The 24,734-nt window shown below is 39.9% G+C and overlaps 3 protein-coding genes across 3 annotated transcripts; 2 read left to right on the plus strand and 1 right to left on the minus strand.

Annotated features, from left to right (window-relative positions):
- Positions 1 to 7,699: 7,699 nt before the first annotated feature.
- On the plus strand, positions 7,700 to 14,652 carry LOC145908245 (uncharacterized). The gene is made up of 13 exons (XM_082995479.1): positions 7,700 to 7,940; positions 8,253 to 8,440; positions 8,944 to 9,086; positions 9,551 to 9,650; positions 9,881 to 10,121; positions 10,361 to 10,507; positions 10,658 to 10,851; positions 10,975 to 11,175; positions 11,460 to 11,549; positions 11,928 to 12,519; positions 12,614 to 12,826; positions 12,929 to 13,075; positions 13,324 to 14,652. Exons 1-13 carry the CDS (start codon positions 7,790 to 7,792, stop codon positions 14,193 to 14,195), a joined length of 3,279 nt encoding a protein of 1,092 aa, XP_082851605.1. The 5' UTR covers positions 7,700 to 7,789; the 3' UTR covers positions 14,196 to 14,652.
- A 1,092-nt stretch (positions 14,653 to 15,744) lies between these two features.
- LOC145909047 (uncharacterized) lies at positions 15,745 to 18,942 on the plus strand. Its single transcript, XM_082996370.1, has 8 exons — positions 15,745 to 15,865; positions 16,053 to 16,214; positions 16,473 to 16,640; positions 16,890 to 17,174; positions 17,432 to 17,623; positions 17,841 to 17,987; positions 18,175 to 18,324; positions 18,686 to 18,942. The coding sequence occupies exons 1-8, from the start codon at positions 15,745 to 15,747 to the stop codon at positions 18,940 to 18,942; spliced, it is 1,482 nt and encodes a 493-aa protein (XP_082852496.1).
- A 2,187-nt stretch (positions 18,943 to 21,129) lies between these two features.
- LOC145909367 (uncharacterized) lies at positions 21,130 to 23,819 on the minus strand. Its single transcript, XM_082996757.1, has 7 exons — positions 23,654 to 23,819; positions 23,314 to 23,484; positions 22,665 to 23,135; positions 22,306 to 22,512; positions 21,976 to 22,116; positions 21,672 to 21,821; positions 21,130 to 21,377 (listed from the first exon to the last, which is right to left on the minus strand). Exons 1-7 carry the CDS (start codon positions 23,817 to 23,819, stop codon positions 21,130 to 21,132), a joined length of 1,554 nt encoding a protein of 517 aa, XP_082852883.1.
- Positions 23,820 to 24,734: the final 915 nt, after the last annotated feature.

Raw genomic sequence — 24,734 nt, forward strand, 5'->3', positions numbered from 1 at the left:
AATCATGCTTATGCAACACAAAATTGACAGAAATCCAGTTTTGGCCTTGTCCTTGATTTATGCGTCAATTGCTAAAAAACGATAAGACATCGCTCTTTAGTGGTTGTACAAACAAATTTAACTCTCCAGCAGTTGGGGTCAGAGAGCATCTTCACTCTAGAATCGATCAGGATGTAATTAAACTGTTGCGAGCAACCAAGTCCTCAATATTGATTCATGGAACTTTTTGTGTATCAAGCTTCGCAGCTGATTAGGATATCTTATCGGATATTGTTAAATTAAGTGCCGTCTATTGTTCATGCAAAAAATCGACTGTCGGTTAATTTTTGTTGCTGACCCACGAATGTCAGCTTGTGGTAAACCTACCAATATCATCTGCCAACATTCCGCATTCCATTTCTGTTACACGTCAACCTCATCTGACAACGCCGAACCTTTTTCTTGCAGCAGACACTGCAGCCTGCTAATTTTCACGCCTGTTGGTGCGCCACTTTAACCTTTCTTTCTTTAACCCCGTCCAATCTTTGTGAACCGAAGGAGATAATTGCCTTCTGTTGTTGTTATCGATTACAGAAACTGTTGCTAATCTCTCAATGTCAAGACAATTAGCTTTCAAGTTTGGACTAGGATAGGACAGTACGACCTGCAGTTACTGCTTGTCAAGAATACAAAAAATCAGTTTTACATAAAGGAGCCTATTATAACTTGACCCCTTTAGTGCTTTCACTGTTACTATTGATGTAAAAACGTGGCGTAGAGAGCACATGCTTTTCTTTGATCAATTATACAAGTACGAGCAAGTAAATAGAAACCGTATAGCGTCAACAGCATTATTGCGTGTTGTAGTTATTTGGACAAGTTGTATACAGCAGACAGGCTGGCGCGTACATTTCCCAATCGTTTCCAAGCACCCACATGAAAAAGTTATATAGATGACCAGGAAACCTTTTGCTAGAGGATGTGCTTCTAAATTTCATAGACCGGGTTAATGACCTGCTATATTATTCACGCATAACGCAGTGGTCGTTTTTGTACACGTTAGGTGTGGAAGGGTTTGTTGACGTACTTGTTTTTTATTTAACAAAATGTATTTGTTTAACAAATCACAATCAGTGAAGTGACCATTGTAATTAAGGCTCCGGGTCGTTGTCTTTTATGCTAATATTAGGCTACTCGACTCAATATTATCGTTCTGTTTATTGTTAGTGTCAAACAAGCGTTAGAAGCAAGGCAAATTCGACGCCTGTTGTCGTTCTGTGTCTGGCCCCAGTGAAATTCGTCTTTGTTCAAAACGATCTGGACCCATTGATGAATTTGCAGTGAAACTTCATAGCTCTTCAGTGATTGAATGTTTGTTAATAATGCAAGAAGTTACTGAATCGCTTGGACTGAAATATTCGGCGTCCGACAGGGACTGCATGCGAGAAAACGCGAAAAAAACCCGCTCTCTTCCAACCGTTTAAATTTTCATCTTCGCCTGGCCTAGTCGCCATGGCAACGGAAATGGTGTTGTGTTGTGGCTCGGAAATTGACGCTTCTCCGTGACCAGCGAAACTGCGCTTCGGTTTGTCACAACTTATATCCTGTCTACGTCATTAACCGGATTAAGTTGTGACGTGAGTGTAAAACGAATTTTTACATCACGTTTGTTGTTGATAATTTTGGATGATTGTGAACGGAAGACGGGGTGAATATGCCCACCGTGCAATGACACGTGTCATGCTTTTCGTTGGCAATGGACCCAATTGTCTCATGTCGTCCTACAGAATGACAACAGTGCAAATGTATGGGTAAGCTCAAAGGCCCACGCATGTAATTCAGTAATAAAAAATATTCTTTAAAGCTATATCTAAGAGAGAAATTTTCTGGAACTACTGTGTCCATTTTACGTAACTTTGCATATCGTAAGTTGTTTTGTGAATGTACATCAATGGTAAATTTGTCGCAAAAGGAAGGCAAGTTCCCTGTAACATAAGTAAAAGGCGACCTGATCAGGCGGCTCTATAAAAGGATGTGTGTTCCACAGTTTTATGAAACAGATAAGCGGTCCGCAAATCCACAAAGCCTAATCTCATTTCCCGTGTCAAACACACATATATCGCTTTTGCCGGTTGTCAACATCACGCATGCCGGTCTAACATTCACTCCTACTCACGCCTGCCAACAAACCACAATCGCCAATCGTCGTGGCGTTAAGACGAGCCTGGGGCGGCTCCCTATCAAGTCAGGAAACTCGCAGCAACGGTTTGTGACATCACAAAGCGCCGTTTGTCGCGAGATAATAAAAGAGAATAGAAGTAGAAGGCTTCCATTGAGGAAGGAGCAGGCATTGCATTGGTGGCTGTGTGCTACAGCAACAGGCGTTACAATGCACGTGGTGTGTCTGTTTTAGCATTTAGTTAATTACTGACTAATTAAAGCCCAGGTCGTGACGTTGCTCATCATTTCAAGTGCAGAACTTTTCCATGCAGTTAAGATTACATCAATTGTGAGGATTGTGCTTCGTATTTTTTATATTTCTTACCGCCATACGCTTTTGTATCTCATGTCGATGTATTATCCAAGACTATGAAGACAGTGAGAAAGCAAATATACATCAGGCTACTCTTTTCGAAGGCAAGTTGGGAAATGTAAACAGAACCACAAGTTGTTGTTGTTGTAGGGTTGCTTCCTCTCCCTTGAGAATTCTCCACTGTCGCAAATATAAGTTTTAAGATCGTAGTATGCTGCCTTGGTACATGCTGATTACCAACATGTGCTTTTGTTTGATAAAATATATGTGCTAAATTACATTTGTCACTGCTGTACGTTGCAAGAAACAGCAACAAAAAAACAGTTGAAGGTTAGGCTATGTGTTATAAGTTTGTCAGAAAAATACCTTCCTCGTGGTATATGTGCAAGGGGTCAGCGCTGACAGGTGACGTAAGTGTAACCATGACCTTAATTGCATTCTTTGATAGTTGTGTGGTAAGTAATACCACATTGGATATATGTATCATACTTTGCGATATTTTCCAAGTGCTTCGCTTTTTGGTCCTGATTATAGATTTTACCTCGACTTTTTAGGTTTATTAGGGTCCAGAGAAACGAACGAAGTGCTATGCAGCAAATGTGAAAAATAAACGTAGTTTTGACTGTGGTATGAAGTTTAGAATCATACATTAATTTTTTGCAAATGTAGAAGAACCGCTTATTTGGATTTAAACTTGCATCTTTGCACCTAAAGTAGCCGAATCGACTGTAAAAGTGCTCGTGTTTAAGGCATCAGAGAATCGCATTTCCAGCATAAATTATTTAAGTTTTGCTTGGCGCACTCTCAGGAGCGAAGTGGTGACCTCACTGGAATTGCCATTATGTTAGTTGTGCTTTCATCCCCCAGAGTGCAGTTTAGCGTTTAATTTGCTTGTGCGGCGATGGGCGTGTGTCTGTGGAAATCTTTACAAGCTGTCGTAGCTTTTTCCTTTGTACAGTTACGGTCGTTACGTTTCGCAAGCTGACTATATATTTGTTTTTTACGCAAGAAGTTGACGTGACAACTTGTCAAAGGCATTAGTTAATGTTCCAGATGGTAAGTTGTACAATGACAGTACTTAACTTGAGCGTGTTTAAACTTCAGTTAACAAACCACAAAGTAAATGTCTGGTCCTAGCATGGACTGGGAAATTTGACAAGGATGCACTATCGAGAATATGCAAATATTAATCTTGAGATAATTAGATTTTTTGCTGTAGGTTTCAGCCTCCTACAACAGAACGTAGGTCTTAGCAATTTCCTCATTCCTCATTGTACCGTTGTCGGTTGCCGCCCCACTGGGAAACACCAGGCTACTTCCTTGACCGAAATCGAAAAACCGCCTTAAAAGGCGACTTGCAAGAGGAAACCGATTCCCTGTCGTCCCAAAGGTGTATTGGACCAATATTCTGACATGGGCACAGTTACGAAGTTAAGTCGGGTCGTGTTTACTCTAAAAGTCAGTTCTCGGTGTACTGAAAGATCTTTTGTATTTTTTGGAAATAGTGAAAGGAATTTTGCTGTAAATACTATTTGATGCGATAGATGAAGATTCAAATATGTAACAATATGCAGCCATGTTTACAATAAGTTATTTGTGTATGCATCAGATAACCTAAATGGAATTCAAAACGCATTTTCTAAAGTATTTAAATTCCACCTCAGAGCAGTAAAACGTGTACAATATTTTTCCATGCCTTTTGATTTTTCTTGTTCCCTTGCATTTCCATGAACGGTTTGGTTGAGTTCCTGCTGTCGACTGGAAGGAAGCGATTATTAAATATAAACGTTCCTTGGAAACGATTTCCGTGTGTGGATTCAATTAGCGCGACAGTCTCCTTTATCTTGCTGGTCGTGCCGTAAAATCGTTATTATTTTCCGAAGCCACTGGCACAGCTTTGGTTGCTAATGTAAATGCATGTATTTTAAATAGCTTCAAAACTGGATTCAAATTATCGTATGGCTGTTTTACTGCAGTTGTTGACGCCATACAGTTTCTGAGGAACTAGCTGTTAATTAAACGTTGGATTTATTCTTCTGACGTCTGACCTGATATACACCCATAGGCTGCAGGAATGACAATATGCCTGGTAGCAACACAATGTTGCACAATTTGGTTGTGTGTAATGATCACACACAGCGTAAACCTTGTACATAGAAATTGTCTGTATTATTCTTCCTCTCCCTAGCTGTCACCTAAAAACGAATTGCAGCATATCTAAATGCATTTATAATTGCCGCACAATAACTTGGCCACAATTGTGTTGTTTGGGCCGCGTGCCGCTAATTACATGTACACCTGCCAACCACGTGATAGATGGTCCGCTGATGGCTTTCCCGCCAATTAGGAAGTTGCGTCATGTCCCTGTTGTGCATGACATGCCGACTACCCTCTCTCTAGTATCACAGCTTTTTTGGAGTTAATAGTGTACGAGTTTTTCAAGGGTGTGTCTGTTTTGTCGTCGTTCTAGCAAATCTTGAAGACGATTTTAGTATGGGATCAAGTGGTGTTGAAGTTAAAGGTGTACGAAGCTAAACACGACAAAAATGTTAGTTTTGTGTAGATAATTTTACAAATTAATTTAAGCAACAGACAAGGCAATTTTCGGGCAAAAAACTTAACATTCAAGACTTTAGTGTATACGTCATGTTGTCAAACAAAGTTGTCAAACTCTTTACAGTTTATTGTGAAAATAGCAGGAACAGATCAATCATATTCCAGCTATGCTTAAAGTTTGACTTTCAAGTGACCCAAATCACCGTAATACTATAGAGCGGGATTTTTCGATTTCGGACTGAAAAAAAGGAATCAAACTGGCTTGGCACCTTTGATGGGGAAGAGCCCTTCAAAAACGTTATGCCCTTATTTGGTTGCAGCGTGCTCAAATGTGGTTTCGATTTAATGCCAAAATTGTGGCCTAATGTCGAATGGTGATGGCCTGTGTGTCTGACTGATTATCGCGCACAATTGTTGCCCACTTTTATTGTCTATTGTTGGACTTCAACGTTTTCTTTCCGCCGCCAATCACAACCCAGAACTAAGTTGTTCCGTTTATAAGTATCGTTTTTGCCAACTTTAGTACCCTGTACAAGCACATGCGGTACATTTGCGGCGCATAACTACACATGTTCCATCTGGTCGGGTTGTAGTACAAGCTACGTAAGTTTGCATAGAACATCTGACGTGGTGCGTTACGCTGGTTGACCTGACGTGTGATTGGTGAATAAAACGAAATTTGTTGATAACCGATGTCGTGCCCTCCTTTCATGTAAATTGATTTGGGTTGAGTGTAGTGGGTAGTATTCTGTTTTACACTCAGTGAACGTTGTCAGTCAGCGTTTTGTACACAACCACGTGCATGAACAGTGGTTTAAAAGCCCAACATTGAAAGCAGGGTGAAGATGCTGTCTTAGGTATAGTATTGGTCATGTACTCTTAAAATGTTTTTACATTTGTTGTCACAACATGTTCTTTCCTTTAACCTTATCTAACCATGGTTGGTGCAGGATGTAGTGGGCCTCGGTTGGTGTTAGTACAGCCTTCGAGAGACCAACTTGTTGCACGTAATGTCAAGTTGCATTTAATGCTCTATATACAAGGTTGTATTTGACCTAGGAACTTACGGTGCCCATTGGATGCATTGCACAGGGCTAATCAGGGTTAAGCAAGTGCTTTGTGTGCTTGTAGTTACTTATAGGGCAGTGATCGCCAGGTTATCAATGGTGTGCAGTTGTGGTTTATACCCACGCATTCAATATCAGAAGACATATTTGATAAATGTACGTTAATGTTTATGCAGAAATTTATTGATATTTTTCAACAAGGCTATGAGGAAGGTATAATGCGAGCGAAGAAACCTAAGTGGTCACAAATAAGTGGATTTGTCAGGCAAAAGTCTTAAAAATTCCTGATGTGGTTCCTTGGTAATAGAAGGTTTGACAGGTGTCGTAGTTGATTTTATGCACCCATTATTGACCGTTTGGTCAGCAAAGTCGTCTGAAAGTCACACCAGCTGCACCGATGAGACCTTTTTAGGTCGAGGTCAGTGGACCCTATTGTACCATTTGCGATTTCATTTTTAAGCTTCGGAGGGAGGCTGTTTTAATTGAACATTGCCCATGGATGACCAGAAACGTCCTCACGAGTCGCTTCGGCGGCAATATCTGCTGTCTTTAAATAAAGTTTTGATTTTGATTGTTTTTTTTTACCTAATTATAAATAAATTTGGTTTTATTCCTCCTGGAAAAGGTTGTTGCTCACTTTCAAGGTTTTGTGATTATTTAAAGTTGGTTGGTGTAGCACTTTACTTTATACAACGCATTCAATCCAGCTTTTTTCGTTTTCCTACGCATAACCGTTGACTCTGACAGTTATAAACTGCATCTATATTGAGTTGCTTACTTGCTGTTTCGGTTCCCGTGCTTTACTTGGTGAATCAGTTAGTTTCCTTTCAAGATAAGCAAAGTCGGGTATTGAATCATCTTCCTCCTGGTAAATGAGAATGGTCAGTAACTGAAACTCACAAAGACAATTAGGATTTCTTAAGCCTCGGTTAGTTATGATTCTCCACCTAATACGACAGGTGTGTGTATTTTCGTAAAATAACTTGTATGCTTACAGAGTGGAATAGTAGCTACAATTTAACTATACTCACCAGCAGACTAGCATTCAGTTAGAACAGCAACCAACGCATTGAATCATTACCAGGAGCACTTGTGTGGTCTAGTTTCTATTCCTAAATTCTCGCGCCAAATGTACAGCTAAGGTGCAGCCAGTTTGTTATGCAACAGGTTGGCAGGGGTGTTGATCCGTGCATTTGCAAAGATTTAACCAATTTTTGTCTATTAAGCTGTTAATTTAATTAGACAAATGGATTTTTTGTGCAATGCTGCCCACATTGCAACCACGGTGGTATAAAGTGTTCCGGATATAGTGTTTGCTCCTCGATCGGCTATGCTTTAAAACTGGTTGACGGTTTTTGTGTTTGAAAAGTGATGTTGAAGTCAATTGTACTAGTGATTGCCTTTAGCATTCAATTATGTTGCAATTTTTGAATCGTGGTAAATTTGCAAGCATTCTTTGCGTGACGAGACGTCCCTGGTCGACTGCCAGTGACAGTAGTGCTACGTATTTCCGTCTACACGCGAGTCACGGTTGATCTAAACAGAGGCTTTGTTTTCTAGACACAAAGATAAGGTATAGGCCGGTAACAACTTGAATCACACTCATATAGGACACGACATACCTGCACCATGACAGTCTAAACTAAACCGAAACATGGGTCAAAAGAGCTCCAAAAAGACAGACCTTTACGTCACCGACAACGTCACGCATTGCAAACTTCCGGAAAGTGACGTCAATAAGTATGTCGGAAGGGCCCGGGAGTATAGCGCGGTGGACGTCGTGGTGGAGAAACCGACTGACGGAGGTGAGTAATATATGTGATGGGTGGCTTAGCAATGTATAACTGACCGGTCATATGCTCCACAGTCATGTTGTGATTCAAATTGCCGCGGGATATCTAATATACGGAACACTTCATTATTTCCATAAATTCCTCCGTGGTTCGGGTTTACTAAACTAAGTTTCGAGTATCAAAAATTTAAACAGCGATCACAGGAGACAGTTTACAGTCTACAAATAATCGCTGTTTGAGAATTCCTCGGTTAAATTGATCTAGTTTTTCCCCGCATTACACTTACTTACATATAAGTAATTTCGAGTTTTTGTTTCATGAAAGATGCGGCGCAAAAACAAAAAGTCAAGGATGAAAATCAGAAGAAGAGAAGTTCGACCATTGAGAATCCGCATTCAATCATCCAGCTCCTCCACAGAGCGCACAGGAAGAGTTACCAACTCGCATTCATTGTTCCAAAAGTAAAAGGGAGTCGGCCTTCAAACTTGAACAGAAATTCACTGGTAGAAGAGGTAAGTCACTTTAATAATGCTATTCTTGCCAACAGACATAGTAGATTAATAAGAATTGTTCTTCTGGCACATAAGTTACGAGAGTTTTTTTTATTGCAACCAACGATTCGTCCACCATCCTGCGAGGCTTCCTGAGGTTTCTGTAGCAACACTTTTAATATGCGTTCCTACAGTGCCTTTCCCGTCAAAAATAGATAATTAGTGCAGTTTTGGAGTAACTTATACGTCAATCTTGTCAACTAAATAGCCAAGCAAGACTTTGTGTTAAGCCGACAGACTGTCCCTGTTACAGCCCCCTAAAAACATTATTGGCTTTATATTACGTGTAGAAAATTAGGTTTATGTACGAATCAAACTGGTCATGATTTAGTTGAATTGTGACCATAGGTGTTTTTTTGCGCCGAGCCAATTGTCAATATCAGTAAGTGGGTTACAGTGCCTGATTTGCACTGCGGTGAATTGAGTGTTTTGGCCCCAAATAACAAAACTTCAACTTTATGCAGGACGCAGAAAATGATGACCTGGCAAAAGATAACGAACAAATGACCCATACCGTGTTTCTATGGCGACCGAAAGTTAAAGCGAGGCTGAAAAAGGAATTGTCGTTGAAAAAGATGGAGGCTAAGAAGACCTTCCTTAACATGATGTAAAATATACAGTAAAATACTTATCAGGTCATAGGCCTTGAATAGTAAATCTTACCAACTTGCGATAATTTTTTATATATGGCTCATAAATGCGCACGCGTAATGTATTGCAGTATATAAAACACACAGGGTATTTTAGTACCAAGGCACCCTGGCAGACTGCTGATTATGCTCCATATAACAAGTAGTATTACTATATAAGTTCGAAAACACGATCATAGGGACAGCTTCCCTGTTGTTATTCAGAAAAGTGTATTTCGCCAAATAAGGCGTCATTAGTTTCTGCAACTTATTCAAATAGACTGATCTTCTGGCATAAAATTAACGTACCGACGCTTCGTATGATACAGCCAGCAGGGTTTTGTACCGCATTACAAACGTGAACCACACAACAACATTCAGAAGCGCAATAATAGTACAATACATTATTCAAATAGATTCACTCTGTTCCGTTTCTTCACAGGATGGACATTCAACACAAATGGATTTTCTCAGTGAAAGAATTTGAAAGCGACCTGACGAAGATAGAGTCGGGCGAATACGTTGAAAAGCTGCATGAGATGGTACGAACCTAATTTGGCGGCGCTTTGTGTCGTAACAAAAACATCGATAAAGTCTCACTGCATGGCAGATAAGGTGTTGGAAGTTTTGTCCCAGGGGGAAAGTTATATTAAAAATTGCATTACGCCTGACAAAAAGCACTGAAAAAAATATCGATGTCTATTATCTGTGAACACTGGTCAAAATACCCCTACAAATCTATGGAAACAAATGATTGGTTCTTTTTGTATAGATTTCGAACGAGGCGTCGAAGGGCGGAAGGTTGCTGTCGGTCATGCGAGTAGACCATGAGGTTTCAAATAAAAAAGGAGTTTCAAACGGAACAAGCGGGACTGAGGAGGAAGAAAACCCCAAAAAGGATTTGAACAAAGAAGGGAAATTAACTCTGAGAATGGTTTTCCTTCACAAGAATAGTGACAAAGCAAAACGACGATATATGTATGACGTGAAATGCGTCAGCATGAATTGCACAGGCGAGTCAACGTTTGTTCTTAATTTTCGCCTTGCCATCCTAATCTTAGAACTCAAAAATCAAAAAACAAATTCTTGAATTTATAATGATGTTTGTAGATGACTAGATATAATTATAATTTCGTTTTGATACTTTTACGTGTAACGTATGTACTTAAGGTCCTGTCTATTTCGTCCGAAACTCAAATACCACTTTCACAACAAAATTTCAATGTCGAAAAATGTTTTTTTGTTTTCACAGAGGAAAAAATAAAGGTGAAGAAACAGAAGGTAAAATTGTCACGTGACACAAACATCACGTGGTCCGAGAATTGGCTTGAACTTCTCGAAGAAGATTCTCGAATAACTGAAGTCATAAACGTTGGTGAATTACACAGACCTGCCGAAGGTTCGTGCCTTTTTTTTACAGGAGTCCTTTATACTTTAGTTTTTATAATGCAATGCGGAATACAGTATTATATATCAACAATACAAATTTGTTTGTCCTTCATGTGGCAAATTTACGTAAAACTAAGAATTACTGAAAATTCTTCCACAGACAACGACGCTAAAAACAAGAAAAAGCAGAAAAAGCGGGAATTTCAAGTGAAGACCCTTTGTTTTCACGAGAAACCAGTTGCCAAGGACAACAACGACAATAATGACGCAAATGCCGACGACGATGAAGAACCCTACGAGCCACCGGCGCGCTATGAAGGTCTCGTGCGCGAAGTTTGGGCCCCGACTGATGACGTAAGTTTGGGCCACATAAAACCAGTCATGGGTTACGTTTAAATAGTTTGTGATATAGTGCTATGTGATAAAAACACGTTACAGCAATTGTTACATTGTCATGTCGTGGTTTGATGTTTGCAGAGCGTTCAACAAAGCCTTGAAGAAGAAGCAAAAAAGTTCGGAGAAAACGGCTGGGAGCTCTGTACGGTGTTGGTGACGTCACATATACGTACGAAGGCTGATGGCGGTGAGTTCAGAAAGTGCGCTATTTTCTTTCAACGGCCGAAGGGAGAGTTTGTTCCCGAGAATGAAAAGTCTCGTTCCAGTGAGAATCTTATACAGGTGAGCAGGTTATGCCAGGAAAATTATTGTTTTATTTTTTCTCGTGTTGTTGTATACGTTACAAAGTTTACTAAACTGGTAAGGTACCACAAAAAAAAAATCTTTTTGCCTGTTAGTTTAAAAGCTAGTCCAGAGCCCCAATCACGAGTTACACTGACGTGACTAGATAGGTCAAAACATTGTGCACTCTCTCTGCAGCTCTAATGACTATTATGGCTCTTTTGCACGTACAAAGTTCATTATCCGAAAAATATCTAGCTAACTTTGGTGCTGCCATTTAACAGGGAGGCAACGTTGCGATCGAAGAGACCCACGACCCTGAAACAGAGATGTTAGAGCCAGAAAATGTTCCACCGACCTCGCCCAAAGAAAAGGTAAACCATCATGTTTTGTTTGGATATAATTTTCTTAAAAACTTTAAGTTCGATCTCAGGGATTTCCAAACTTTTTCGGTCGCGAATTGAAAATTTCGCGACTTTTAAACATTTTTGCGACCCCTCGTGTTAGTTTGACAGTCATAATATGTGCAATACTTAATTGTGATCTCGGAAAGACTAAAAATCTCTCAGAAGATACTTTATTAAATGTACAACTAAAGGTTGACATTGGCATCTTTGCGAACAACAAAAGCAATCGTGACGCGACCGCCGGTTCGGAAAGCCCCGTTCTATATGCGATTCAAACCCAACAGTTGTAGTATTTGTGGCAAAATGTAAGTTTGTTTTGTGGGATTGAACAAACCTTTGTCGTAGGTGGAACGATTCGGAGTCGCCCTCATGCCTCAGGTGAATTTAAATGAAGCAAAACTTCGTGCAGCCAAGGCCTCGCCACAGAAGACCAAGGAAAACGACGCCATCATTAGCGGCTTAGCTGGAGTCCAACTGAAAAAGGTGAAGAAAGAGGAGACGAAAACTCCTGACACCCAAGTGGAAAAGAAGCAAGCAATCATGCCTCAGGTGAAGCTGAGGAAGACGGAACCAAAACAGGAGAAGTTGGAGGTTGCTGAACCTGAAGTTCCATGGATGAACAGCCTGGAGAGGAAGCGGGAGGCTGTGCTGAAGTCGGAGGACAAACCCAAGACTCCGGATGCAGAAAGAAAGGGTGAAGGAACAGGTGAAATCGCGAAGAAGATCGATGAAATCAAGGAGAAAAGAGCTCAGAGACAGAACAGGATTTCTATCCACAAGGAAGAGGAGAAAAGAAAGTCCTTGGAAGCAGAGAAGAGGAAATCAATGGGGGAAGAAAAGAGAAAGTCTATGGAGGAAGAAAAGAAGACACCGGAAACTGCCGTTCCCGTTGTTGTCGTTCAGGAGGAGCAGAAGGAATCGGAACCATCAAAACAAGGTGAAAAAACGAACACCATGTTTTTATCACATTTTTTTCTACCATAGGTGACATGTTGCACGCAGTTTTAATACATTTTTAAACACCCTGACAGAACCCGTGGAAGTACCGCCTCCTGCAAACTTGGAAACTACGAAAGTTGAAAGTACCGAAGAATTGCCCCCTCCAGCGGCGGAAGTATCTGCAGTTGATTTGCCTCAAGAGGACGCTGTTGTGCCAACAACAGAGGAGGTGCCTGTATCGAATGAGAAGGTTGACGATTTAAATCCCCCGATTACTGAAAAAGAACAAAAAGCTGAATCGTTGGGTAAGAAATTTCACCTTGGAATTTCCCTAAAGTAATTTCATGCAAGATAATAACGAAGATGTCGTACAATTCCGCCAAGTTATGAAAAGTGTATTTTTTCAGACGCTGATGTCGCCGAGTTAGAAAATGCCTTGGCCGAGTTTGAACAACAACTCGATGCATCTGAGACCTTTGATGTGGATGCGGAAGATGAAACGAAACCAGAGGAGATAATTGCGCCAGTTGCTGAGGAGGAAAAACAGACCGAAGGTGAGATGATTACCTATTAGGTCAAAATAGTGGCCCTGTCTGCAGCTCACAAAAAGATTATGGGCTCCATTGCTTATACATGACAAACAACAGTTGCAAAATTGCTGGTATTCGATCAAAAACTGCTCGTTTTAAAGAATCGTGTGCCTCGTTGCAATTAGGTTTGAAATACAAATACAAACTTTGACATGCAAATAATGTTTGTTGATTGTATACTATGGCTCTGACACGGATAATTTTGTTACTAGAACCCCCAAAAGACAAAAACCAGGAAGAAGAAGAAGTGGATCTTCCTGTACCTCCTTCAGTTAATACGTCACAATCGGCTTTGTCAAGACTCCATCTTCCTTCACCGCCTCCTCCCGAGCAAGAAGAGCAACTTAGTTCTCTTGAGGAGGATTTAAACCTCCCTGGTGACGTGCTTCCAGCTGCAGAAGAGCATGAAGACGACCCGGCATCGCCGCCTCCGGTGAAAGATCAACAAAACGAGGAGCATCCAAAGAAGGAGGAAGAAACGACCCCATCCCCTGATACACTGGAAGATAAGGAGGAGAAGATTAAACAAGACGATTCCCCTCCTCCTCCATCACAAGATGCCGAACTTGTTGGGCCGGTTGCCGAAGGTACTCCAGATCTTGAACTTCCCCCACCATGTGATGTACCTGTGTCGGAGGAAGAAATTAAATCGGATGATCTTCCAATGGATTTGCCTTCACCTTCAGATTTGCCTCCACCGGTTGAAGATCCTCTACCACCACCTGCTGAAGATCCTATACCACCACCTGCTGGTGAGCCTTTGCCTCCGCCAGCTGAAGAGCCTCTGCCTCCGCCTGTTGATTTGCCTACAACTGAAAACGAATTACCTTCTCAATCGGCAGAAGAGCTTCCTCCCCCATGTGACCTCCCAATCCCTGAGGAAGAAGAAAGTCAAACAACAGAAAATATCCCACATCCAGAAGAACCTAAAGATGAGACACAAGTCCTGCCACCACCTCCTCCAGAAAAACTCGGGGATGATGATGCCCCACCATCGCCTCATCTTCCTCCACCTCCGTGTGACGATGGAAAGGAGGCCGGGGATTCACCGAATGACGTGGATCTCCCAGCTCCCCCCAAGTGATTCCACGTCTTAAACTGGGTACGTCATTGGAATAGGATGGTTTGGGGGTTGACAAAGCATTCCGGATGTCCAACCTTATTCGTTCCAATATGAGCAACATCAAAATTGTGTGACTTCATCTGTACAAAACAAAATGTCTGAAATTTAAGAAAGTGCACATCAGTCCTTTTACAACACATTTTAGGAATATTAGCACTGTGTACTGCATTTCAACAGCTAGTATGCAACAACTTTAAACGTAGAAGCCATACATTTTATAAAGACCTTCAAAAAGAATCATTATTTTTTTGTATTTCTCTGCACAAAAAGCATCGTTTTGTGACGTCATCCATGTTAAGTGTGACGTTAGGGCGGCCCACAAAGACATAATAATGCAAAATCGTTTACTTTTTGTTCCGTATTGTTTGTTTTTCATATTTGTACAAAATATTGTTGAAGCGAAAGCAATAAATATTTGAAAGCACTTGAATCGTGTGAATTATCCCTAATTGCACAGTTTTTTCACTGACCATGCAAGTTTCTGGGACGGTCGTGTAAAATGCGTGGCCATGATGACGTAATTAAAAAGGGCGCTATTACGCAATTACAAACATGAAAAATATTGGGAAACGTTGGAAATTGAATGAGCCGAAAATAAATTTGTCAAATGTGCCACAGTGCGGTACTGCAAGATTTAAACCACGAACTGTGTTATTAGGAGGTTAAAAATAAAACAAAGTTTTGTTTATTCAGGTTTTTGAATGATTTGCATAAATTTTCAAAAGAAATCTAATTAAATTAAGTTAACCAAAAGGCGTTGACCAACCATAATACTTTTTGTACAGTATCTCTACTGTGAAAACTTCTGTATCAAAATAAACTGGATCTTAATAAACTCACCCCCTCAATGTGACAACGCGCTTTTCCGTAACGTGTCTGTTAACATAAACACGTTTATCGGGTAAGTAGCCCTTCGGTTAGCCAGCGTTAAACCAAAAACCAATGTCCGGGTTATTAGTGCATATAATCGCCGTTATTTCGTCACAATCACTACGTGTGGGCTCAATAATGGCAACACAATCGTTGGCTTCCCGGCGTTTTCTTCGCCACGTGGTAATTAGGTACACGTGGATTCGGTTAAACTGCTACGATAAATTGACGTTTGATCGGACGATTGTGATGTCATACGCAGCACATTATTTACGAACAAGCGCGTTTTTTTAAATGTTGCCAATTTTCCAGCTGAATATATAAGGGGCATGTATGTTGGTGTTGCTGTATCAGTTCTCAACCAGCGAAGCACAAGAGTTTCACAACGACCTAGCGGCAGGATGTATGTGATTTTCCAGCAGAACGAGCTGAAAGTATTATCTAGCAGATGTAACATTTGACCAATTATTTCTGTTTGAGTTTGATATAACCAATATGTTTCTTGTTTTTAGGTATTTCTATACCATTTATTTCAAGCAATCGTGAAGACGAATTTTTTATTGCTGTGATCATAAAATAGAAGATACTGTGACATTACCATTATTTATAAAAAAAAAACGAAGCAAAAACTCAACAAAAAATGAAGCTACTTATTTTATTTTCACTCGTCGCAATCGGCAGCTGTAGTCTCCAAACAGCCGTGTTCAGCCTTCTCGGTGGCGGTGGAGTAGAAAATATCAATCAGCAACAATATGGATGCGGTAAGTTGAAAAACTAAACATAACTTCAGACAGTGTACATTATGTAGACTTATCAGGTCATATCAGTGCACCTGGTGACGATGGCCTAGCCGAAATTCAACTTATCTTTCAAAAACGCGAATTAGTTCGTCATAAAATAAGATTGTGAGTGCTGTTTAGTTTCCTTACTATTGCATTCATTTTACAGACACCGACTGTAAAGATCGTCTTAAGTTTTGCTCATTCTCCCTTGTAAGGCAACAGTGTGCAAAAGGAGGACTCATTGGCTACTACTTCAAATCCTTGTGCGCAAGAACTTGTGGACTTTGTACCCCATGTGTCGACATCGCACCAAGAATTTGTGACCCCTGTAAGTATTTTATATTCATAAACATAGTCACTGGAGACCGAATGGAACATGTTTCCTCTTTGCAAGTTTTTATCAAGTTAACAATAATTAATTTCTTAAAACCAACAAAAAACCATTGGTAGGTCAGTTTTTCTGAACAGAACACTACAATCTATTATTGTTAAACAAAAAGTATTAACTAAAGATAGATCAAAGTGTTTCAATCTTGCCACCATGTTTATTATATCTAATGTATAATAACAAAGCACTCTTTTTCAGCTAATGACACCTGCGTCGACAGAACGAGTTTCTGTCCAACTTTGTTGGCTCCCCGTTTTTGCCATGGCAACGACTGGAGCGGTTACGTACAGGATCTTTGCCCCAAATCGTGTCACATGTGCACGCCTTGCTCTCTTCCACTGACTCCAGAGAAGGTTTGCCAGAACGGTAAGAAAACGGCTGAAACTTTGTCGACAAGTTGGCATTATTCTCGTGGAAATAAAATAAAAAGAGTCATAAGAAAATGATATATTCCTTAATTCTGAAAATAGTTTGCAAAAAAAACGTTAAATAACGATTTTTCATATTTGATGCGTTCAATTTTAAAATGGGTTTAGTTGCCTTTAGCGACTATCCAGTATTTTTATAATAATTGCCAATTGTAACCTAATAAGTTGTTTGTTTTTTTCTTTAAAGACTGCGAAGACACAGGTAAATACTGCCCCTACTGGAAGGAACAAGGTTTCTGTGCTCATCATTCCACCCACTTCCGCTACATGGAGCAACACTGCAACAGCACCTGCGAAATTTGCACACCATGCGGTAAACCTAAAGCCCATCCTTCACCAGCTTACTTGCCAGCAACCAGAAAACCATCCCGACCAAGAACTGTGCCAACCCGTAAACCAGTTGCGACCAGACGCCCACAAGCGACACGCCGACCAGCAACTACCAGAAGACCAGCGACCAAACGACCAGACAGTAAGTTGTAATGAAATTAATACCAGACAAAAGAAATTAATAATTATCTTGAAAAATTCGCTCATTGTTGCTTTTGTTTTAACAAAAAATAAAATACAATATATGAACTAAAATACAACCACACAAAACCACCGACCAGTGCGGTAGAAAAGCATGTTTTCGTTTGTAAATGCATACCCTACAAAAAAATAAATCGGATTGGTTTAACTTTGTACAACACTTTGTTCAAAGTAATTGACATAATATTTTTTCCACAGACGTTTTGAGGAACTGCCAAAGACCACAGACCAACGGAATGTCCCAGGCCCAGCAATGTTTGTCAGTCCACAACTATTACCGTTGCCTTCATGGTGTAAGTGAGCTTCGTTATGACAGCGCCCTGCAGAGAAGCGCTCAACTCTACGCGAACAAACTCGCCAGCATTGGTTACTTGGAACCATCTGTCCCAGGTAACTATAGGAATAGGCTATGAAAAATGTCTAAGTCTCAAAACAACTTGTCTCAAACATGTCTGACTAAGATTTTTGATTTGCTTTCAGGCATGTAAGATTAGCTTTCGTACCACGTCTGACTCTTAAAACATTTAAACGATTTTATGTCGATATACGATGAATAGTATTGTCAACTACTTTATGCATTTTAATCAAGCGAATGCTTTTTCTTCAGGTTCGGATCGCGGAAGCAACGTTGGTGAAAACTTGGCAATGAAAACTGTCCGCAACAACGCTTTTACTTTGGATGATGCAGTCACCGAATGGTACGCCGAAGGAATGTTCTACGATTATAACAGCGAACAAGCCACCAGCGACACCGGTAAGAAAGCATTTACCTTCTTGTGTTTAATGCTAAATATTCCATTGATTTCGGCCAACTTAACACATAAAGATAAAGTGTTAAGTTTACGTCATGTCTGAATTTAAATTTATTTTTATTTATTTCATTAGCAAATTATCAATTTTCTTTGAGAAAACCAAACGTAATTTTCATGTTACCTCTGCAGCTCAGTTCACCCAGTTGATGTGGATGGATACAACTAAAGTTGGTTGCGCAATCCGAAAGGTGGGAGACAACTTCTACGCAGTTGCTCATTACAGAAAGGAAGGAAATGTTGCTGGGCTTTTCATGGACAACGTCCCGATGCCACGTGAAGGTAGGCTTAATATTACTTGAATGAAAAAGTTTGTGAATGTTTCTTTTGCTTGAATTTGGGAAAGAAAATGATGTCAGTGTTGTAAGGAAGACACTGGGAAAAACGCGTCGAAAGAGATTATTATTGTATACACACAACACTTGACGTGGAAAAAAAATATATAATATGTGTAAATATTAACTGAGTTTCACGGAAATAATTTAAAGCACAAACAAATAGCAGTTTAATGCAGAAACTCAATGTTAACGCGGCTGTTGAATTCATGGCCTTGTAGCCATATACATATATCAAGGGTTTTGAACGTTTGGCAAAAGTGCTGGAAGTACAACACAACAAGTTAAAAACAAGTTTATTTCATTAGATCGTTGCGACGAGTTCTGTCTTGATGGGGCCTGCGTGGGTGAACAAGGAAATTCCCAGAGTCCCAGATGCACATGTAACAATCGTCTCCCTGACTACGAGCCCCCACGTTGTGGCGGCCCATGTGTGGTCACTTGCCCTCGACCCCGCTTCCATTTGGGCGAATGGGAAACCAGTTGCCATGGTGATGTGGTGTGCACTTGTAACAACGAAGGAAACCCTGCAGCTGGTGTGAGACCCGGCGCAGTTTGTCGTTGAGGAGATAAAGTGGCTTTAACACGACGTATCAAAATTTAAACGTCTCCAAGTTTTTGTGTGCCAGTATATTGTGTGACGTATAAAAGTAAAACCACTTTATTTCCAGAGATCTTGGAATATTTTTACGTGGCATTTTTTTCAATTCACCTTTTTTACATAAAATAAGGCATCTCTCCAGTTCCCTTCAAATTTTTGTTTATTTTTTTTGTGTTTTCTTCGCACTTTGATCATTTTTTCTCTCCACGTACCGAGGCTTTCAACGCAGCCAATTGACGTGCGAGCTCATCATCACGTGACTTTGTCCAACGTGTTCGGTCATAAGCTTTAAACGTAGCGATTTCGGCCGAGAGATGTTATCAACTCAGGTCAATGGCGTACACGGTATATATTTATTTGATTTCGTGTGCCTGTTACCGTACTTAAAATTTGAAAATAAGATGTTACATACATCACTATTTTCATGTTTTTGTGTCTTGCGCATATGTGTTACTTTTTATCGTTCAATAAATTATTGCACTTTGATTCTCGAATGCATTCACCCTTCAGTCATGATAGGTATACAGCCTGATTGCATGATAATCAAATTATTTTCAAACTTGCCTCAATGACACCGAAATCTCCATTAGCCTAATAGGTCAAATTACCAGTTGTTTGGTTTTCGCCTGTAAATCACCGAAACGCTGTAGGTGAGCAACAGGCAACATTTATCTGAACAAGTTGCTTGGAATAAGGTTTTGAAGATGTCTTTTTAAGAAACGGATTTTTGCAGTTGTGAGAATACAAACTTGTGTATATCTGGTTCAGCACAAAATTAAAGAAGAAGGTAATCTGCCAACAATGATTTGGGGTATTTAAAACCACTTGCATGAAGTTAGGAAATGGTGAGTAAGTTTTGCTTCTTCGCTTTTGTTGACTTCCAATCAAATGTTAGTCGCAAATTGTTTCCTTGATATGAAAACTGCTCGGGATTTGTCAATACAGAGTTAGTTAAATACACAACAAGTACCACTGACGGGTGTTACCTATAAACTTGTATACGTTGTTAGTTAAATGTATTGTAGTTTTTATTGCTGCAACGCATATATGCAGTCCTGTTTTCGGTCTGTAGCCAGCCCGACGTTTTGGTGGAAGAGCAAACAGTTTATGAATTTAAGCGAGCAACGTTATGTTTCAAAACATCGCCTCTACGAAACATAAAACTATGACCGTACTATAATTGACTAATTATTTTATTTAAACTATATTGTATATATTGGATTCAAAGGCAACGCGAACATCTGTATTAAAATGCAGTGATGATTTTTTTCCACTTAACGTCAGACAAGTGCCTTTCTCTCAGTGCCACATGTTTTTATCAAAGCCTCGCGGTTTTGTGCGTTGTGCGAAGTCATGCGTATCCGCGAAATAATCGGACTGTCCGATCTCAATTGATGCTTCTTGGTTTATTAAAGAAATTAACTGGCCAAATTATTTTATTAAAAGTACAGTTTATACATTTTGATCCATCCTTGCAAATTTGGAGGCTACGCCAATATTTGTATTGCAAGGCAGTAATGATATTTTTCTCGTAACATCGGACAAGTGCGGTCCTCTCAGTGCCGTATTTCTATTAAAGAAAGCCTCGGTGTTTTTGTGCGTGGTAAATCCATGCGTATCCGCGAAAGAATCGAAGTGTCCGATCTCAATTGGTGCTTGTTTATTCATTAAAGATAAGCTGGTAAAAATGATTTCCAAGTGGTTATTTGCGCGAATATGCTTGCTTTCGTGCTGATACAAAGTAAGTCAGGTTACTGAGGTTTTGTTGTCCAATAGTGTTTCATCAAACCTTTTGAATATACCTATCACCGTAGTAAAACATTTTGCTCCTTAAAAGTATTTTATTAAAGGAAACACAGTTCAAAGCATACGTGTAAATAAATACGTCACAACGAAGTCAACAAATTCTTGTAAACAATACAGGATATTTCGGAATTTCGGAACTCTGTCCAAAAGGCAATCAATGATAGAGTTTGATAAATAAAGGAAACAAACGGTATAAAACGAGCAGAAATAAATATAAATCGAGGCTGGACTGAGCGCAGCTGAACAATTCATTGATGCACTTTCAAAAGTTTATTGAAAAGTTCGCAGAAACTTCACAACATTTTTAAACATGTGAATATGACACTTCGGAAAAGCTGTGGTGACTTATTTGCAAAAGGCACCGTCCGTGATGTTCATTTGCGGCTCGGTTTTGTCGATGCAGGTGCAAACCGTTGCGCCCTCGCATGACTCCTTCCATGGCCCTGAGTGACCCTCAGGCTTCTTGCAGTGCACGACACACCTTTCCGCACATAGAGGCGCATGGTATCCGTTATCCCGTGTATCGCACATGCAAGTCTGTCGACCCTCATGACCTTGACATGTACCTGCATCGCAACCACCAAGGCACGTGTCTGCAAAAATAATTCAACCTTATTAGTGTTTTGAAAGTATTAAAATATAAACGTTTTAACTTCATGGCAAGGTTCCCAAGTCAGTTTGTGTTATTTTTATTATAAAAAAAAACATTTTTCGAGGATGTCTTATTTGACTTATTTGACAAAACGTTTCGGCGAGTTATCGTTTCAAACCACGAACAACCTGCTAAGTTTTAATTTGTAGCAATTTCAAATACCAAACTGTTGTTGAAAATTACACAACCTCAACCACCAAACTCAACAAAGCATACGTAGAAGTTATTTTCTTACCATCGTTGGGGAATCCAACGTTGTCATAGAAGAAACCCGGGTCGTTGCCAGCTACCTGGTAGTGAACAACCACATAGACTTTTCCAGCTCTTTTTCTCAACGCACACCCGACGCTTTTCGTCTCTTTCCAAAGCATTTGAGTAAACTCGACTAAAAACAAAGATGGGAATTGACGCAAATTTGCTTCAAAAAGTGCTAATCATAACATAAAACTATATATACATACATATATATATATACTTAAATCGTAACAAAGTATTTTTGCTTAATTACTAAAAACAGCTTGTTTAAGCTTTGCGTTTACCTGTTCCTGTTTCTGGTTCGTCAAGGCCGTAGTCGTATTCCAGACCTGAAGCGTACCAAGCCACGACAGCGTCATTTACTGTATAATTGTTACCTTCCATGGCGGCAAGGTTTTCTCCAACAGTTCCAGGACGGTCGACTCCTAAAATTACAAGTTTGTTTGGTAACGTGACTATCAGGTTAGTGTCGGTACTTTTTTAACATATATAAGCTGCAACAATCTTTTGAAGGAGGATATGTTTGTGGTCGCAATATAATAAGTTAACAGATCCAAGGTCTACAAGATCTTACTTCATTTAGAAACATATTTTCATAACGTTGTCTTTCTTACCAATTTGAGACGCTTCCAAGTCAGTGACGAAACCTTGGCTGGCGAGCTTTTTGGCGTAATTTTCTGCACTTCTCTGTAACTTGTAGTCGTATTTAAGTGGTTTCGCGCCGTGTAAGCATCTGAAGTAATTGTGGGCATTCAGGCATTGAGTCGAAATTGGCCCCTCTGTTTGTTCGTTGCGTGAACATTCCAAAGTTCCTGCTGGCTCTGTAAAATTTGAAAGCACATTAATTTCCTGAAAGCTCGTCGCAATAAATGTAAATTTGATTATGGAGAGGTTGTTTTAATAATTTTCGTTTAGATTTGTTTAATCTCCAAAACCCTGAAAGTTCACAAATTGTTCTAAAGGCGCGTTTTACCTTGATCGATTGGTTCAGTGGTTGCTGGTCTCCTGGTAGTTGCTGGTGCAGCGGTGGTGCGAATTGGAGTTGGTCTTTCGGTTGGAAGTATGAGTGGGTCTCTTGGTGTCACTGTTTCAGGTTTGATTGTTGTTTCTGGTCTTGGTCGTCTGGTTGTTTCTGGTCTTGGTCGTCTGGTTGTTTCTGGTTTTGGTCGTCTGGTTGTTTCTGGTCTTGGTCGTCTGGTTGTTTCTGGTCTTGGTCGTCTGGTTGTTTCTGGTTTTGGTCGTCTGGTTGTTTCTGGTCTTGGTCGTCTGGTTGTTACTGGTCTTGGTCGTTTGGTTGCTGGTTGGTTTGGAAGATTGCCGAAACAATCGATGCAAATTTTGCAACTGAGTTTGCAGTTTTTCTTCATGAAACTTCCATGCCAGGGGTTTTTGCAGTATCCATTCTTTGCCCAATATGGGCATTCAATCAGGTCGTCTGCGCACTCTGTGGCAAAAATATGTTTGTTGATATTTTGACAACAGCTTTTAGCTGTAGTTTATTGCAGTTTATTCATATTATTTTGGTCTTGCGCAACGTTGGAAATTGTTTATACATGTTTGTCAAAGAAAGTCATAATGGTTTATTTTGTATTGTTTTGCCACATTTTAAGAAGCAAACATACCTGGATGGCAGGGTGGAAGTTCCTCTACTACCGATTTACACGGTGTGCAAATCCCGCAAGATCGCGGACAACTTCTCCGCACTAAAGTCTGTGTAATCAAAGATCCAGAGTCGCATTGGGTAGGAGCAAACAAATGGCATCTGTCCGAACGATCTTGGCAAGGGTCGTTTTCTGCATAAATTGACGATAAAGAGCTTGAGCATTGTTCGTTTTAAAGTTGAATCGCTTTTTTCACACTTTGAAATATGTAATTTTCAAATCGCCAAGTTTCTAATTGTTTTATGTGTGAATATAAAACCTTTTAAGGCTTTGGGTTTACTAAACTTTTAGTCGTAGTTACCTCGAGTGCAAGTTCTTGGTTGAACGGGTTCACAAGGTGTGCAAACATTGCAGGCCACTGGGCATCGCTTTCTTACATGAGTCCCAATGTTAGGGTCCTCGCACCAGGTCTTCACCACGTCAAGATCGCAATTATCACTTTTCTCGTAACAGTTCGAATCTGGCATGACAGTTAACAGGTTTACATTTTGGCAATAAAATACTTAACACCCTCTTACGAAATATCAGGTGTTATCAGTACATCTGTTAATTAGGAAATATCAGGTCTTTTCGGCTCACTGTGGTTATTGCTTCATTTGCTAGGACATTTTAGGAATAAGTTTCGAACATGCGATACTATGTAGGCTAGAATACAATTTTTTTCAGTGAAATTTCATGACAACGGCTCTTACCACATCCGAAAACTGTGGAAAGCGTCACACAAAACGCTGCAACAATAAGAAATGTCTTCATCTTCGCTTTGGTCTTCTTTTCACTCTTTGACTATACTTTATCGCTGCACAAAAAATATTAAATTTTTACTTTTGAAATTTCATTATCTCAGAAGAAAACTAATTTTATTATCTGTAGTTGTCTTTTTCACTTGTTGGCTCTCACCAATTCAACTGATGATTCTTCATCTCACTCTGCTTGCTTATATAGTCCAGAGATACCCTTGTGTGATGTAATAGAGTAAGCAATGTTGGGAAACAAACAATGGTAAATAAACAAACAATTTGTCCTAGCTACATTCGAAGACTTTTCATCCTAATTGTTCTCACGCAATTGTCTGCGAACAAGTGGTTATTATTACGCCCACCAACTTTAATTGTGACGAGAGTTGTGGACGTTGTGACATCACAAGATAGCAATTATGATCCGGTAATAAAAGCTGGGAGATTTCTCCCGTATTGAGGGGCACTTTCATCTTCGTTTTTGCCACAATCACATTTAAGTGGAATGTTACATATTGAGTCTAATGCTAACTTGGTCTAATGTTTAACTTTTTAAAGTGGAAAACGTTTTTAGAATCCCAACGATTAATTGGCCTTGATTTTTTCTTTAAATTGCATAACATTGTAGCAGCTTTCAAATGGTGGAGA

Source organism: Ascidia mentula, chromosome 7 (genome assembly GCF_947561715.1).
Source record: "Ascidia mentula chromosome 7, kaAscMent1.1, whole genome shotgun sequence".
Classification (NCBI taxonomy): Eukaryota; Metazoa; Chordata; class Ascidiacea; order Phlebobranchia; family Ascidiidae; genus Ascidia; species Ascidia mentula.